The sequence below is a fragment of the Otolemur garnettii genome, unplaced genomic scaffold (genome assembly GCF_000181295.1).
Source record: "Otolemur garnettii isolate 467f Iridium unplaced genomic scaffold, OtoGar3 scaffold00172, whole genome shotgun sequence".
NCBI lineage: Eukaryota > Metazoa > Chordata > Mammalia > Primates > Galagidae > Otolemur > Otolemur garnettii.
Window position 1 is genome coordinate 505,236 of NW_003852567.1, and position 16,005 is coordinate 521,240.

The 16,005-nt window shown below is 47.0% G+C and overlaps 2 protein-coding genes across 2 annotated transcripts in view; one reads left to right on the forward strand and one right to left on the reverse strand.

Annotated features, from left to right (window-relative positions):
• The window catches only part of SPAG8 (sperm associated antigen 8), a 2,793-nt gene extending 994 nt beyond the window's left edge, over nucleotides 1-1,799 (forward strand). Inside the window, exons 3-8 of the mRNA XM_003800232.2 lie at nucleotides 259-586; nucleotides 709-883; nucleotides 1,069-1,114; nucleotides 1,190-1,304; nucleotides 1,444-1,488; nucleotides 1,605-1,799. Coding sequence (XP_003800280.1) covers nucleotides 259-586; nucleotides 709-883; nucleotides 1,069-1,114; nucleotides 1,190-1,304; nucleotides 1,444-1,488; nucleotides 1,605-1,799 — 904 coding nt within the window. The remainder of the gene's footprint in view (nucleotides 1-258; nucleotides 587-708; nucleotides 884-1,068; nucleotides 1,115-1,189; nucleotides 1,305-1,443; nucleotides 1,489-1,604) is intronic.
• Nucleotides 1,800-2,026: 227 nt separating this feature from the next.
• NPR2 (natriuretic peptide receptor 2) overlaps nucleotides 2,027-16,005 on the reverse strand; it is an 18,277-nt gene continuing 4,298 nt past the window's right edge. Inside the window, exons 3-22 of the mRNA XM_003800230.3 lie at nucleotides 11,947-12,060; nucleotides 11,521-11,656; nucleotides 11,192-11,286; nucleotides 10,835-10,967; nucleotides 10,533-10,617; nucleotides 9,776-9,896; nucleotides 9,543-9,617; nucleotides 9,260-9,337; nucleotides 8,936-9,040; nucleotides 8,743-8,814; nucleotides 6,808-6,967; nucleotides 6,484-6,639; nucleotides 6,236-6,404; nucleotides 5,932-6,078; nucleotides 5,352-5,475; nucleotides 5,114-5,182; nucleotides 2,992-3,166; nucleotides 2,823-2,921; nucleotides 2,470-2,561; nucleotides 2,027-2,360 (exon numbers count right to left, since the gene is read on the reverse strand). Of these exons, the coding sequence (XP_003800278.1) occupies nucleotides 2,295-2,360; nucleotides 2,470-2,561; nucleotides 2,823-2,921; nucleotides 2,992-3,166; nucleotides 5,114-5,182; nucleotides 5,352-5,475; nucleotides 5,932-6,078; nucleotides 6,236-6,404; nucleotides 6,484-6,639; nucleotides 6,808-6,967; nucleotides 8,743-8,814; nucleotides 8,936-9,040; nucleotides 9,260-9,337; nucleotides 9,543-9,617; nucleotides 9,776-9,896; nucleotides 10,533-10,617; nucleotides 10,835-10,967; nucleotides 11,192-11,286; nucleotides 11,521-11,656; nucleotides 11,947-12,060 (2,271 nt within the window). The 3' untranslated portion in view covers nucleotides 2,027-2,294. The remainder of the gene's footprint in view (nucleotides 2,361-2,469; nucleotides 2,562-2,822; nucleotides 2,922-2,991; nucleotides 3,167-5,113; nucleotides 5,183-5,351; nucleotides 5,476-5,931; nucleotides 6,079-6,235; nucleotides 6,405-6,483; nucleotides 6,640-6,807; nucleotides 6,968-8,742; nucleotides 8,815-8,935; nucleotides 9,041-9,259; nucleotides 9,338-9,542; nucleotides 9,618-9,775; nucleotides 9,897-10,532; nucleotides 10,618-10,834; nucleotides 10,968-11,191; nucleotides 11,287-11,520; nucleotides 11,657-11,946; nucleotides 12,061-16,005) is intronic.

Sequence of the window (16,005 nt, forward strand, 5' to 3'; positions counted from 1 at the left end):
CCCTGGCTCTGAGCCTGGCCGTGGCTATGGCCCTGGGTCTGAGCCTGGCCGTGGCTATGGCCCTGGGTCTGAGCCTGGCCGTGGCTATGGCCCTGACTCCGGCTCTGGGCCTGGCCGTGGCTATGGCCCTGGCTCCGGCTCTGGGCCTGGCCGTGGCTATGGCCCTGGCTCCGGCTCTGGGCCTGGCCGTGGCTATGGCCCTGGCTCCGGCTCTAGACCTGGCCGTGGCTATGGTGCTGGCTATGGCCTTGGCTCCAGCTCTGGGCCTGGCCATGGTTCTGGCCCTGGCCGTGGCTCTGGCCCTGGCTCCACTTCTGGTCCTGGCCGTGGCTCTGGTCCTGGCTCTGAGTTCAGCCCCCACACCTCTTCAAGGTTCAGAAATCTTACAGCAGATCTGGCCCAAAATTATACCTCCTGGAGTCACCATGGTGAATGGGAGCCTCAGAAACCACCCTGGGAATTTTTGCACGTCTCAGAACCTGGTTCCCGAGGGCTGTGGAAGCCCCCAGAGGTTAAAGGGAAGCCTAAGGTTTTCAGTGAAACATTGCCACGGGGCCAGTGCCTCCTCTACAACTGGGAGGAAGAGGTATTAAAGTTTTGGCCTGCTACCTTTTCTTGAATACTTATCTGTTTCCTAGGGAGGGAGTAGTTTATGGTAAGGGTAAGTATCAGAAGAGATATCATAGTCACTGAACTTGGGACCCACAGAGAGCCACCAACCACCTGGATCAAGTCCCAAGTATGCAGGATGGCTCTGAGAGTTTCTTCTTCCGACATGGACACCAAGGATTGCTGACCATGCAACTGCAGTCATCCATGTCCTCCAGTACCACCCAGAAAGACTCATATCAGCCCCCAGGAAACCCCTACCGGCCACTTCGAGGTGTGAAACATGAGAGGGGAAGAATGAGTCCGTTAGTCAGAGAAAAAAGGAGAGAAAAGGATTTCCCATGGGGCTATGGATTGTCTGATGGATATAAGGGCAATAACAAGATTTTTCTTCTTTTTCTCAAATTTGTTTCTTCTGGGCCTACTTATTAACCAGACCCCCACTCTGCCCTCCCACAGGGAAGCGTGAAGCCATGCTAGAGATGCTCCTGCACCATCAGATCTGGTGAGAGACTGAGGGAAGGGGAATGGGGGGGGAGAAAAATTGGGGGAGAATGGCTTTGACACCCTTGCTGCATAGTAAAGAGGTACAGGCAGAGCAGGAAACCACAAGGAAGCTCTTTGAGGTCAAGTCTGTGACACACCATGACTACCAAATGGAACTGGTGCAAGCAGGGCCTCCTGCCCCAACAAAAGTAAGAACCCATCCCACCCCTCTTGTATAGCTGGGCTCTAACAGGCTGTGGGAAAGCATCAGGCCCAGAGATCAAAAGAGAGGGCTGAAGGCCAGGGGTTACTCAGTACTCTCCTTCACAGCCTCATGATTACCGTCAGGAGCAGCCTGAAACCTTCTGGATACAGAGGGCACCACAGCTACCGGTGTGTTAGGGTGACTAGGGCCTGAGGGTAGGGAGGGGGTGGAGAAGACGGGGCAGAGGCTGGTTTGTTCTGGCTCAGGGAGAACAGGATCTGTCCCTATTCTGGCACTCCTCCAGGGTGTCAGTAACATCAGGACACTGGACACACCATTCCGGAAGAACTGCAGCTTCTCAACACCAGTACCCTTGTCTCTGGGGCAGCCTTTGCCCTATGAATCTGAGAATTACCTCCACCAATTGGGAGGAATGTCTTCCCTTGCCTGTCAGGGAAGAGGGCAGGGTGGTGGAGCGGGGAGAACAACTCCTGTCTAAGAGCTGAGAAGAGGGATGTGGGATATAGAATATGGAATCTATTTCTGTCTTTACTAGAGAGGTTGGGAGGAAGTTAATTCTCTGTACTTGAGAAGGGGCTTTACATAAAGGGTTCTCTCTCATCCTGAGACTGCTAATTCAGTGGTTCTGTGAGTCACCATGTCCATACCCCGTAACCTTTCCTTGGGGTTGTCCCTAACCCAATCTGTGACACAATGGCTATTTTTTTGTTGTTTTGTATGTGGCCAAAATATTCTGGTTTAGATACAGATATTTACAGAAGGTTAAGGAGGAAGGGAACCAAGCCAGACAAGGGCAGGTATATGTACAAGGCTGAGCTGCAGAGGGCTACAACTTCCAGATAAGGTAGGTTTTCTTGATGCATGTTTTCCGTCTCATGTGACTATGTCCATTTCTGATGTGTGGAGAGAAGGTGGCCACTGCCCACCCAGGTACCAGCAGCAGGAGATTGTCTGACTTGGGAAGGAGTAGGGCTTACAGGAGTCCAGGAGGTCCCTTCCGCTCTCCTAGGAGCCAATAAGTTCGCATCTTTCCTTTTCCCTGGAAGTAGAGGAGTGAAATAATTCAGACTCCCTCTCGCCCCCCATCACCCCCCATAATCACTTTCATCCTCCCTTTCCATGACCCTCTCCCCATGGCCTGCCATTACCTTCATCTCCACATCCCCCCGAAGCTCTAGCTGGAAGCATCCTAGCTCATCCAAGGCATCCTTCGTGGTAGAAGAGACATGGATCTTCAGGGCTATGGGGGTATGAGGGGGTTGAAAAAAGAATCAAAGAAAAGGCAATAGAAGAACTGGTGGTAGTAGAGAGCATATTACCCAACCAGCCACTCCTAAGAGGCTTCCAAACCTCCCAATGTATATCCAATAGAACCAAAATATATTCAAGGATGGGGCACTTAGGAATTGTGGTCTCAGACTGAGAGACTTGGAGGAACCATGAAAAGAAGAAAAGGGCAGGATAAATTGAGGCCAATGAGGGTCAAAGGTTAATGTCTAACCTTGACCATTTGACTCCATTCGAGAAGCAGTGTTCACCGTGTCTCCAAATAGACAATAGCGGGGCATCTTCAGGCCAACAACCCCAGCACAGACTGGCCCTATAAGAAGAAGCCGGTTGGGACAGCCCAGGAAAGGTGGAGACTAGAGCTGGGTGAAAGTCAGCCTTACCAGTATGGACCCCTATGCGTAGCCTCAGCTGGTCATGGGGTCGGTGGCGGATGCGGAAGGAAGAAACCGCATCCAGTAATGCTAGGGCCATACGAGCAATTTCTGGAGCATGGCGTTGACCATTTCGGCCTGGGAGGCCAGATACTACCATGTAGGCATCCCCAATTGTTTCCACCTGATTAAGAGGGGATTAAAAGGTCACTTCTACCTTAATCCGTGGGGACAGGGAAGAGTACAGAAAGAGAAGCTAAACACCACCATGAGTCATCCTGACAGTCTGGGAGGTCCAAACATTGACTAGAAAATAAATGCCATAGTACTGAGAGTCTGGGGGGAAGAGATGTCAAGGGAATCTTTAAATCCTCCTCCTCTAACCCCAGCACCTGGTGAATACTCAGTAAATGTTTGCTGAATGGATGGATGGCCTGTCTGCAACAGAACATAGACAGATAGACTCTGCTGTCAGGAAATGGGAAGCAGGAAAACAGACTAAACTGAAGAGCCCAGAATCTGGTGAGGAGGCAAAATAGTCCCCATGGCTGGGGCCACACAGCCCAAACTGTCAGAGAGGAGAAGACAGCCTCTGGTTTTAGTGATGGTACTAAAACTATACAAGAGAATATCATTGTTTTTAGGAAATACACAGTGAAGGTTTTAGGAAATACACACTAAGTATCTGAGTAGCTGGGACTACAAGTGTGTACCACCATGCCTGGCTAATTTTTTTCTATTTTTAGTAGAGATGGGATCTCACTCTTTCTCAGGCTGGTCTCGAATTCCCAACCTCAGTGATGCTCCTTCCTCACCCTCCCAAAGTGCCTGGTCTATATAGATTGATTTTTTTTTTAATTTTTTTTTATTTTTTGAAACAGAGTCTCACTATGTTGCCCTCGGTAGAGTGCTGTGACATCACAGCTCATAGCAACCTCTAACTCTTGGGCTTAGGCAATTCTCTTGCCTCAGCCTCCCAAGTAGCTGGGACTACAGGTGCCCTCCATAACAGCCAGCTATTTTTTTGTTGTAGTTATCATTTAGCAGGCCTGGGCCGGGTTTGAACTCACCAGCCCCAGTGTATGTGGCCAGTGTTGTAACCACTGAGCTACAGGTGCCTAGCCATATAGATTGATTTTTAAAAATAAATCAAATAGGGGAGAATATGAACAATTGATAAATCTGGGTAAAGGGGGTTATTGGAGTTCTTTTTGTAGAAATAGCCAAGATGATATAGTAAGTCCAAAGGGAAGGAACAAAAATACTGCCATACTTTAGCCACTTTCCACAAAGCAAATTTATTTATTTATTTATTTTTGAGACAGAGTCTCACTCTGTTGCCCTAGGTAGAGTGCCATGGCATCATAGCTCCCAGCAACCTCAAACTCTTAGGCTGAGGCAATCCTCCTGCCTCAGCCTCCCAAGTAGCTGGGACTACAGGTGCCTGCCATAACACCCTGCTAGTTTTTTCTATTTTGTAGAGACAGGATCTTACTCTTGCCCAGGCTGGTTCTCAAACTCCTGAGCTCAGGCAATCCACCTGTCTCCACCTCTCAGAATGCCAGGATTACAGGTGTAAGCCACCATGCCTGGCCTACACACAGCAAATTTATTATTACCATCTTATAGATAAAACAACTGAGGGAGATTCTGTTACTTACTTAAGGCCACACACACACACACACACAAACAGTATTCAAATCTAGGTCCTTTTTACTCCCAAGGACAGTAAAGCCAGCCATCTGCCAACCCAATGGCTTCAATAAAAAGCTTTATATGGTTTTTTCATATCTTGCCCTTCACCCCACTAAATTCTACATCCTGTATGATTATTCCATGTTTGGAATGGACTGGAAAGAAAAGATAGACATGGCTATATTTATACCTCCAGGGAGATAGGTACTAAATTTTTATGAATGTTTTGCTTAAGGAAGTCTTAAAGTTTCACAAGAAATTAGACAGGAGTGTACACTTATGGTTCCATAGCCATAGCTGTCCGCAAAGTGCACTCCAGCACTAGGATGCCAGAGACACTAGAGGGAAAACTGATGATGGAGTGGGTAAGGTATGTGGGGTTCAGGGAGACTGGGTTTCAAAGGGGTCTTAATAAGAGGGCTGCCCCAGCTCTTACCTTATAGACGTCAAAGTTGTCAATTATGGCATCAAAGCAGGTATATAGGTCATTAAGAAGTGTCACCACCTAACAGGGGTGGAAAAGCAGAGGCCCTAAGACTTGTGCCCAACTTTCTAAGAATTCTTAACCCATGATCTATCATAAGATGTGGGAACTCTGAAACAAACTAATCTGTTGTCAATGAAGCTCCTCCAGGTCTCTATCCCACCCCCTGCCTCTCACCCACGGCTCTCACCTGCATGGGGGTGCTCTCTGCTGACAATGCTGTGAAGCCAACAATGTCACTGAAGTAGATGGTAACACTGTCAAAGGCCTCAGCCTGTACAGTCTCTCCCCGTTTTAACTGCTCTGCCACTGAACTAGGAAGTAAGGGTACAGCGTGAGCCAAACTCCAAGAGGGTAAGGTAGGGGGTGGGGGGAGGAAAGGGGGATGTGGCTGCAACAGAAATGAGCAAACATGAAGTCTGCACTTGGTGGAGGAAAAGAAAAGTGGCTGGGAAGACATTATACCATAGTGCAAGGGGGGTTGTGAGGTGATACTTGCATGTGGGAGCTAAATGTTTCAAGTTGGGATTGTTTTACATACACTTGCTGAAGCACGGGCATGGTAGAGTAGTGTCCTAAGACGGGATGGGAAGACAGAAAGAAGGCAGCACAGCTGATGTGGAGAAAGAATAGAAGCATGTAGCCTACAGCAGGCTTGCTGTGGCAAGCAGGGTTCTGAGAGTTGAAAATGAGTTCTTAGGAGTCTGATGAGGCAGACCCCGACAGAGGAGAATCCCAAAGGAAAATTTAGGAAGGGGGAAAGGTCTCACTGGGGTAGAATTTGGTAGAGCAGAGCCTCGGCCTTGCGTTTCTCCTCCAGATAGGCCTGTGTGCGTTCTTCCACCAGCTTTTCCAGGTTATTGGCATACTGTTCCATGCGCAGCAGGAGGTTGTCCAATATGCTGGTGCCACCCTCCCTGGGGGAGGCCAAGATATGGCACCTGCTGCAAGATTCTCAAGACTCCCAGGGCTTTCTACCCAGCCCACTCTCAGCCACACCAGCCCCACCTCATCCACTGAAGACCGATGAGGCTTCTATCCCTGGGGAGTCCCTGACCCTTAATGCCCTCTCACTTGTTAAAGCGGCGAATGAAACCCTTAATCTGTCCAAAGTCTGGCCGCTCAGCTGGGTCTTGGGCCCAACATCGCTCCATCAGCAAAACTAGTTCTTCATTCAGTTGAGTCCGGTCAATGCTTGGCCGGAAATATGGCCGCTGACCATTTCTGACCTTCTGGACAATCTCTGAGGGTGATAAAAGGTTCAGATGAAGTACAGAGTTTCCCCAGAAAGAAGAGGCTGTGAGTAGTGGATTAACTGTCACCTTTGGGGCTGAGGTCCAGGCCCTCCAAGTAGAAAGGACCACTGCGAAGTGCTATCTCTTGTAGGATGATCCCAAAGCTATAGACATCTGCCTTCTGCATGCCTGTGGTTGGCAAGGAGTTCTCACTGAGCAGTTCAGGGGCAGTCCACAGCTTCTCTGAAAAGAGAGAACAGGCTGGCCAGGTCTCCAAAATAGGGTAACTCCAAGCCCACCTGGGCTCATTCCCATGTTATTGTCACTCTGTCTCCCTCTTCCACCCTCCCAAGATGGAAAGGATCAGGGACAGAGGAGTATCATGAAAGTGGGCTGTGGGGTGGGCCTCACTGGCATAGAGGGCATGGCTGTCATCAGGTTCAACGGTTGATCGGAAGCTGGCCAGGCCATAGTCTGTGATTTTGAGCACAAAACGACTGTCCACAACACAATTGGAGGACTTGAGACTCCCATGGGATGAAATAATGCTGTTGTGAAGAAAGGCCATACCCTGCAGGATACAGATTAAGTTATGAAACTGGATCATGCCACATAGAATACCCCTTCTCTCAATGAGATGGTCACTGGCAAGCTGTCTAAAGATCTTGAGACACTATAATAATGTGATTTTGGAAAGCATCTCTTGCAGCTTCTACCCAAGGAAGCAGACAGAATAGGAGGGTTATCCTTCTTGATACCATAAGCAATATACAGGCACCTAAGTAGCAGGAATAGGAAAAATGTTTAAGAGGAGGGATAAGAGGAGCTACCAGTTATTACCCCAAAAGGGTGATCAGTCTTCTAAGTACTCAGGAGAACGGAACTAGCATGAACTCTAAGATATGACCTCCAAAGCCTCAAATGCCTGGCCACTAAATTAGGAAGAGACATGGTTTAAGACCTAGGTAGCAAGAGTAGATAGAGGCACCAAGGAAGACTAACCAGTTGTAAACTTTAATGCATAATCAGGTGTAATTGGGCAACTCAGGGTGGAAGACAAATGTGACCTACTAGAGGGGATATTGGACCACAGAAAAAATGGAGAAAATAGTAAATTATAAAAACCTGGAAAATGGACAAAAGTAGGCAACAAACTGCTAAGCTAATACAGAAGCATGAAACTGCTGGTCCCATAGAGCCAGTGAAGGAAAAAACGTTTGCCTCTGAGGGACTACAAGGTCTTGAGAGGACAGAATGGTGCTTCCCAAAAGTAAAAGCCTAGAAGCCCACCAAGTCAGTTCAGGTGGGGCAGAAAAGGGAACAAAGTTCAAGATGCTAACCAAAAACACCTGTTTAAAAGTTTAGCTCTGTACTTAATTTGCAATTCTTTGCAAGGAAGAATCACTGTGAACTCTTCCTTTTTATTTCTTTTGGCATCAACAAAACCTTTGGGTGTCTCCAAATTTGTGAATTTACTTGTTTGGAAACTCTAAGGATGGAAAAGAATGCATTCCAAAATCACAGAAATGATTAGACTTTTGGCTTTGATGTAAATTACTTTTTTCCATCAATCATTGCTCTCTCAAGAGTTGTATTTTTCTCATATTTATCATAACACCTCTACTTGAGCACTACCTCAACTTTACCTAATATTCCATCTCTCAATTGATGGCAGACTTACACAAAAAATACATTTAAATAACTTCATGAGAATTTAGCAGAAAACCAAAGCCAGCTTTAGGTGCAGCACAGTGGGCTTTCTTCTAAACCCTTGTCCAACCCAAGCAAGATTCAGTTTTATAACACTCCACAAACCTATGGGCCTCTGCCTCATTTGAAAATAGCTGACACTCAGTATATAGGAACAAGACCAATTTTGGTAATCTTGGTAATACCAACCTTTCTTGGTTTCTCTTAGTTTTACTAGTAAATGTTCTTTTTTAAATTTCAGTTTTCTGAACAAGAAAGCACACCTGCCAAATATTGATCAGAGGGTAAAATGAGAGGAAAAATAGGTGATGAATGTTTGGAGACTCCACTTTTTTCTTGCTAAGGGGTTTTAATATGAGCTCTTGGAGGTAAAAGAGATGATGGAAAGGATCTGAAATGTCTAGGGCAGGAAGACAAAAACCTCTACGTTGTACGACTCCTATGGCAGATAAAATTCACTCCCCCAATTATAAACCTTAGACCCCTTATTTATCCATTATTACTCAACCATAGGAATAAGGGGAGAGGGAGAGAATAGGACATTCAGAGGAATAGAAGGAAAGAAATCACAAGCAAAGACAGAACAACAGAAGCATTTGAAAGTGGGTGAACTCTTAAGGAGTAGGGAAGACTCACCTTCACAAGGTCATTAATGAGTGAATAACGAAACATCCAGTCCAAGTTGATGCTGTCATTTTCTAGAATATCCTGGTAAGTGACATGGAATAGATTGTCTGTCCTAGTCCCTACTAGCTGTCACTTGGCACAGTGTCAATGTAACTTTGGACCTATCTTCCCACCCCTGCCATAAGCTGCACCTATCTCTCACCTGTAAACTCCCACGAGGACAATACTCAGTGATGATGCAAATGTTCGGAGGGTCTATGCAGGCTCCAATGAAGCGAGTGAGATGGTTGAATTGGACATCTCTCATCTAGGAGAAAAAACAATGGAAAGGACAAGAGAATTGAAAGAGTTAAAAATTAGATACAGAAGCCTACCACTACATAAGACTTTTCTCTTACCTACATCTTAAGTCATTTATAAAGAATCCCCTTGCCCTCCTAGTCAGTTTTACCATTCTATAGTCTTTCTTTCTCCTCTTTCCCATCTCTGTTCACCCTTCACCCTCAATCCATCCTCCCTTACATACATGTTTGAGTTCAAACAGAACTTGGCGGGTCAGTTCGATGCGCTTCTTATTCACATGTTTGATGGCAACAACATTTCCCTGATGGCAAGAGTGAAAGGGAAAAGGAGAATGAATATCAGAAGTTTCTGGGTGCTAGGAATTACTAGAAAACTGTGGAAGCATACAGGAACTCAGTGGGGCATAAAGGGGGTTGCTGAGGGGCAGAGGTTCAGGGGCAGAGCTAGCAGATGGGGATGAGACAGGATGAAATGGAGGGGACCAGAACAAGCAGATGACTGTTCACCTTGAAGTGACCGGTGTTGGCAAAGATCTGGTATTTCCCATGGGCTGTCATGAGTGAGCCGTAACTGGATCCCCTCTGGGGCCAAGGGCAACATGGAGGCGGAAGGATGAAAGGAACATTAGATGATGGTGGTAGTGCAGGGGCTATCATTACAGGCCAGTGTGCTGGGAAAGGTCCAAGGTAAGAAAGGACAGGAACTCAGAGGCAGAGGGACAGCTGAGACAAGGGCTCACCAGTGACAGTGTGAGGCGACTGCCTGCACCTTTATGATAACGCTCTGAGTTGCCAAACTGCAGTTCTTCCCAGCGAATACGCCACAACATGCTGGCCAGCTCCTTCTCCAGCATCAGTTTTCTGTAAGGACTGTACACCTCAGTTGACTGGCAAGCCCAATCCTGCCACCCACTAAGCCAACAGTGGGGCTACAAGGGCTTCCCTGCAGCTCCTGAAGCTGTGATTGTTATACTGGAGAGACAAAACTGAAAGATGTGTTCTCTGTATATCTGGCATGTGCTCATTTACAAAGACAAATGGTAGGGGTGAAAGTTCTTTCTTAAAATAGAAATTTCCACGGAAAATTCACCTCTGAGCTTAACCTTCAGTTAAGGTTAGTGTATCCAGTTAATTAACACTAGTTAGTATAGCCAGTCTAGAACCAAAAGTGAAACAAACACCTTGGGCAGCGCCTATGGCTCAAGGAGCAGGGCGCTGGCCCCATATGCCAGAGATGGTGGGTTCAAACCCAGCCCTGGCCAAAAACTGCTAAAAAAAAAAAAAAGAAAGAAAGAAAGAAAGAAAAGAAAAGAAACAAACACCTTGGCTAAAAGACAGCTAAAGAGAAAGGCTAGGGAGGAAGACGCTATTAGATCTAGGTGATAACCATTCACAAACTGGCTACCTCTGTGCCCATGTAATAGGGACCATCTGGCCTCAGCCAGAGGCTGTGTGGAATGGGGGGATGGGGAGGTCAGTGGAAAGCACAGAACTCACCGGAAAATGAGGAAGCTAGAAACGCCAAACATGATGAAGGTGATTCCTGTTCCTAGAGCCACAATTGCCAGAGTTGAAAGTGGAGCTGAAAGGGAGAGACAGACCCTGAGAAAGACTGTAGGGGATGGGTTGTAAGAATGAAGAAGGGAATGCACAGGCGCAGGGAGTAATAGGTCCTGAGGGTAAGAGGAAGGAGGAAGGGGTGTAAATTTAAAAATATGACTGAGAGTGGGGCCAGTGAGGAGGGTAGAGAAGGGAGAGTGAGGGAGGAAGGACTGCTCCAAGTCCCTGCACACACCCACTTTTATCACAGGATGGGTCGTCCAAATCAAAGGCACAGGGGGGATTGTCCAAGGGGGGCGCCCCCTTCACCCAGGGAATGGGCCGTCCTGTCCACCAAATCTGTTTCTCGGCTCCTGAGTAGTGGGCTGCAGGCTGTGAGGAAGCAGAACACTGGGCCCCTAGGCCTGTTCCCACCTGCCGTCTCCCTGAGACCAAAGCTGTTTTGCTGCTTTTCTTCCCAACCTACCACCCAGCCAAGATAGAGCTCTGGCAGAGAAAATAAGTCCCTTCTCTAGTACCTTTGACTCTGCCCCCCTGAACCCTTGAGAGCTGGATTTTGCAGAGCCACACTCTTTCCCTGTCTCCTTCCCCATCACCTGGAAGTCCCCAGAATCCAGGTCTCCCATGGCCCACAGGACAAAATCAGTCTCCCGGTCATTGTTCTTGTCCATAACCACCAGTCCAGTTACACCTAAGACCAGAAAAGAGTAGCCCTTGCTTTGAAGTCTACCCTGGACTCTTCCATCCCCTCAGCCCCTCCAGCTACCTCAGCCTGACTCTGTCCCACTCTTGAGGTGTACACACCTCTGCCATGTTTACTGACTCCTATTAACTCTCCCAGCTGGCCCTGGCATTTTTCCCTTCTGTCCATTCCACTCCTGAGCCCGACATCAGCCTTCGGGCCTCCATCTGCCCCCTTAATTACCGTGATATCTTCGCCCCTGCATCTTCTCCACAATTCGAAGTCCGTCTTCCCGGGTGCCTCCTTCCTGTATTGTCTCATTCAGGACTTCGGCATACAGCAGGATCCCATCATAGAAGCAGCCAGCGATGAGGTTCATCTGGAGGTGGCAACTTCAGCAGTGCTCTCCAAACATCTTCAAGGCCCCTTCCCCAGCCCACTTTTCCCATCTGTAGGATCTCTGTCTACCTTTCTTCTCTTCTGGTTTACTTTCTTTCCTCCTCTCATTCCTAAAATGCTAACTGCTCCTTAGGGCAAAAGGAAATACCCTGGATGGCAGGAGACAGCCTCCATAGTGGGACCGTTCTGCAGCCAAGACGATGCTGAGTTAGAGAGAGGAGACCTTCCTCAAAACCTGGCCTGGCTTTCTGGGAGAGAGAGTCTACTTACCAAGGAAGGGGCTAGCTCCACACCAAAATCCTCTCGGGCTCTTATCAGCAGACGATTCTGGAATTCCTGATACTCGGGATTTGGGGGTTCTCGATATGTGATCACCAATACAGTCTGTACCAGCAGCACATGGGGAAGAGTGAATAGGATTCAAGATGGGCATTAGGGGAAGTAAGGAGGCAGGATAGAGGAGCTTGATAAAATACATTTGATATAAAATATACACAGGTGAGTGTGAAGGCTAAAAAAGGCACTAAACTGCGTGTGTGTATATGTGTGTGTGTATTTAATACAACTGGGGAGAGGGAGTGGCACTCCTCCTGAAAGACAGATAGGGCTGGTTCTGGGAAATAACAGAATAATAGATGAAGTGAACTCCATCCCCAAACCCAGCCCATCATCTCCCTGAACTCCCCAGCACCACCAGCCCTCCACCAGGCTGCCACGGCTCTCACAGCTCTCCATCCCATCCTTTCCAGATACCTATTCACTATCAAGGACAAAACTGAACAGCTCCTCTCTGAAATATCAGCCCTGTTAATGTTATTAGTAAAATGCTGACATTTTCATTTGGGCCACTTATACACAGTGCCTCTACCCAGTGACTTAAAAAGATAGCAGGCCCCATAAGAACTGAGGAGACACCCTGAGACAGTGATGCCACCAGTCAAAAGCTATGAGCTCATTCATTTAACACATGTAGGGCAGCTACCATAAGCAGCACTGTCCTGCTTACTAAGTAAAAGATGTGTATCACAAACACAGTGTCAAATGCCCATATTTCATAGATAAGCAAATGACACATGCCAGATGCCACATGTGTGCATGGTCCAGCCATGTACACATCTCACTGGCACGTGAGTCAGCATACACCTGCCTCTCCAAAGTGCCTGCCTAGCTCTTATTGGCCATACACATCTCCCCTTCCTTAGCTGCTGGACCTCCTGGCCTCGGCCTCTGCCTCAGGCCACACAGTCCCGAGACCAGCCTCTACTTGGACAGGAAACTGGCATCACAACTTCAGTTAAGACTTCAGTTCAATATATTTTGTGAAACATGACTGTGAAATAATAGACTAAAATTTCATCATTCCTACCAGTTTTGCTCATTCTTTTTTTTTTTTTGGAGACAGAGCCTCAAGCTATCCCCCTGGGTAGAGTGCTGTGGCATCACAGCTCACAGCAACTTCCAACTCCTGGGCTCAAGCAAGTCTCCTGCCTCAGCCTCCCAAGTAGCTGGGACCACAGGCGCCTGCCACAAGGCCGAGCTATTTTTTGGTTGCAGCCGTCATTGTTGTTTGGCCGGCCTGGGCTGGATTCGAACCTGCCACCTTAGGTGTATGTGGCTAGCGTCTTAGTCACTTGAGCTACAGGCACCAGGCCAGATTTGCTCACTCTTATCATAGAAAGTGCATGTGGACTGTAGAGATAAACAGTCCTAGATATATCACATATGATCTGTTGTACATCAATTCATTCCAGGTAGGAAATAATAAAGTCAGTTTCTAAAATGCATTCATTATATTAGACCGGAGTTTACTTCAAGGTATAGTTATTCTTCCTAGAACATTTAGTTGTCTGGTTCTTATACTCTCTCATTCTAAGCAAAATAGAAAAGGAGAAGGGGACTGAGGAAAGGATTGAAAGGGTATATTCAGTAGCACCTGTTCCAAGAATAAAAGAAAAATAGATAGGTAGGACACTACTAACAACAATGTGAAAAGTTGGCAAAGAGCTGAAAAAGATCAGGTTGAACACAACTTACATTTCAATAAAGGCTGATGATAGATGTTTAACATTTAGTAATTCTCTAGGTTGGTTTGTTTACTAGGCTAGCAATTATCCAACATTTTGGTCTCAGAACCTCTTTACACTCCTTAAAATTATTGCGGACACTAAAGAATTTTTGTTTATGTGCATTTTATTTATTACTGTCTTCCATCTTAGAAATTAAAACTGATAAACTTCAAAAACACAAGAATAGACAAACACGCCTCCATAGCTTTTGGACTGATGACATCATCACACATCATCGGCATCTGGAAAACTTCACTGCACAAACACAGGAAGAACAAAAGTGACTAAGGCAGATAACATTTTAGTACTATTTTTTAAATGGTTCTGACCTTGTGGCCCCCCTAAAAGGATTTCAGGGGCCTATAGGATCCTAGGACCACACTTTAAAAACTGCTATGCTAGCCTGTTTTGCTGTGGTTACTTAGCTACAACACACACACACACAAAAAATTTAAAACCTCCAAGTAGTTTCTGTGCCTGCTCAGGGGCTAGAGAAAAGGTGACAGTAAGTAATTGTGCCCCATTTCACAGTGGACCCCCTTTGGAAAAATAACAAGTAAAGGCTGCCAAAAATGGATGTAGCGGTGAGTAGAAGCCAGGAATGTACCTACAAACTGTGTACTGGCAGGAGGTGCCTGCCTCTGCCTGGGGCCCACCCACTCTGAGACCTGCTCTGGCCACAGCAGGAGGTGCTGTCAACAGTGGCCTAAACAGGCAAAAAATGGTCTCCAAGAAGAAAGTCTGCCTTACACAGCCCTTGGGTTGGTGCTTTCTTCCATTCTCGCTGGTGGCGTTCCCTATCTGTAAACCAATCTCATGCTAGTCATCTGGGTTGTGACCTCTGTCTGGGTTTCTAACCCTCAATTGCCCAGTCTGGGCCTCTGGATCCTCAAAGCCTGGTCATTTGCTTATTTAATTCCACTCCATCTGTTTTTTTTCCCTGTCCTGGTTGATCACTTGGTTTACAGTACCTGCCAGTTCTCCTCCTGTCTAGACGAATTCCTAGAATTCCTAGTCCTATCCCCTCTCTCCCCAACACACACTTTAATTCAATTTAACAAATATGTGTTAAACACCTACTACATGCTAGACATATGGAATACAAAGAGGACCATGATCCCTCAAGCAGCTATGGCTGAGTAGGAGAGGAAAATTCTACAACATACTTGATTTCAAACCCTTCACCCCCTAGTAGCTCTACCCAGCATGAACTGGGACCTTTCCCTTGAGTTTGACACCCTCCTGGAAAAACTTTGGGCAGCTGCATCAAGGCCTCCTCATCTCTCCTGCCACCTTTTCGAGGGTAGTCTAGTCCAAGCATCCTCAAACTATGGCCCGCAGGCCACATGCGGCCCACCTAGGACATTTATCCGGCCCGCTGGGTATTTTTGCCTCCACTGCCTGTCCTGCTTAGCAGCCGACTCGTCCCTGGAGCCTGCAGTCTGGCCCTCCAGTGGTCTGAGGGACAATGAACTGGCCCCCTGATTAAAAAGTTTGAGGACCCCTTTAAAGGACTCTGCTCTTTCATCCTTGGCTAGTAGTGACCACCCAACTTCCCTCAGCCCCTACCCTGCTTCAGCATTTGGAAAGGCTGAGTGTAGCTTTGCCAGGGGACACCTCCACATCCTCACTCCAAAGTCTTGGTTTCCACCTCAGCATATTCTTGCCTGGCTCCTTTCTCTCGTATTGTAGCAAAACTTCCCTCTTTATTTTTCTGTCTGAATGACTAAAGTGGGGGAGCTACTGAGGATTATTGATAGAATTTATTGTTGGCTAACTAGGTCCCTCCTCTCCGCCTTATCCTAAATGTTGGGGACTCTTGGCTGCAGAAATTTTCAGACAAGAGAGGCTTTTCTTCCACAAAAATAATATAGCCCAGCACTTTGAGAAGGCAAGAGGATCACTTCAGGCCAGGAGTTTGTGACCAGCCTGCACAACATAGCAAAATCCTATCTCTAAAATAATTTTTTTTTTAAACAGCCAGGTGTGGGCTTGGTGCCTGTAACTCAGCAGCTAAGGGCACCTGCCACATACACCAGAGCTGGAAGGTTTGAATCCAGCCCAGGCCTGCCAAACACCAATGACAACTGCAACAAAAAAATAGGTGTTGTGGGCACCTGTAGTCCCAGCTATTCGGGAAGCTGAGACAAGAGAATCGCTTGAGCCTAAGAGTTTGAGGTTGCTGTGAACTGTGACACTATGGTACTCTACTGAGGGCCACATAGTGGGACTCTGTCTCAAAAAAAAAAAAAAATGTAGCCAG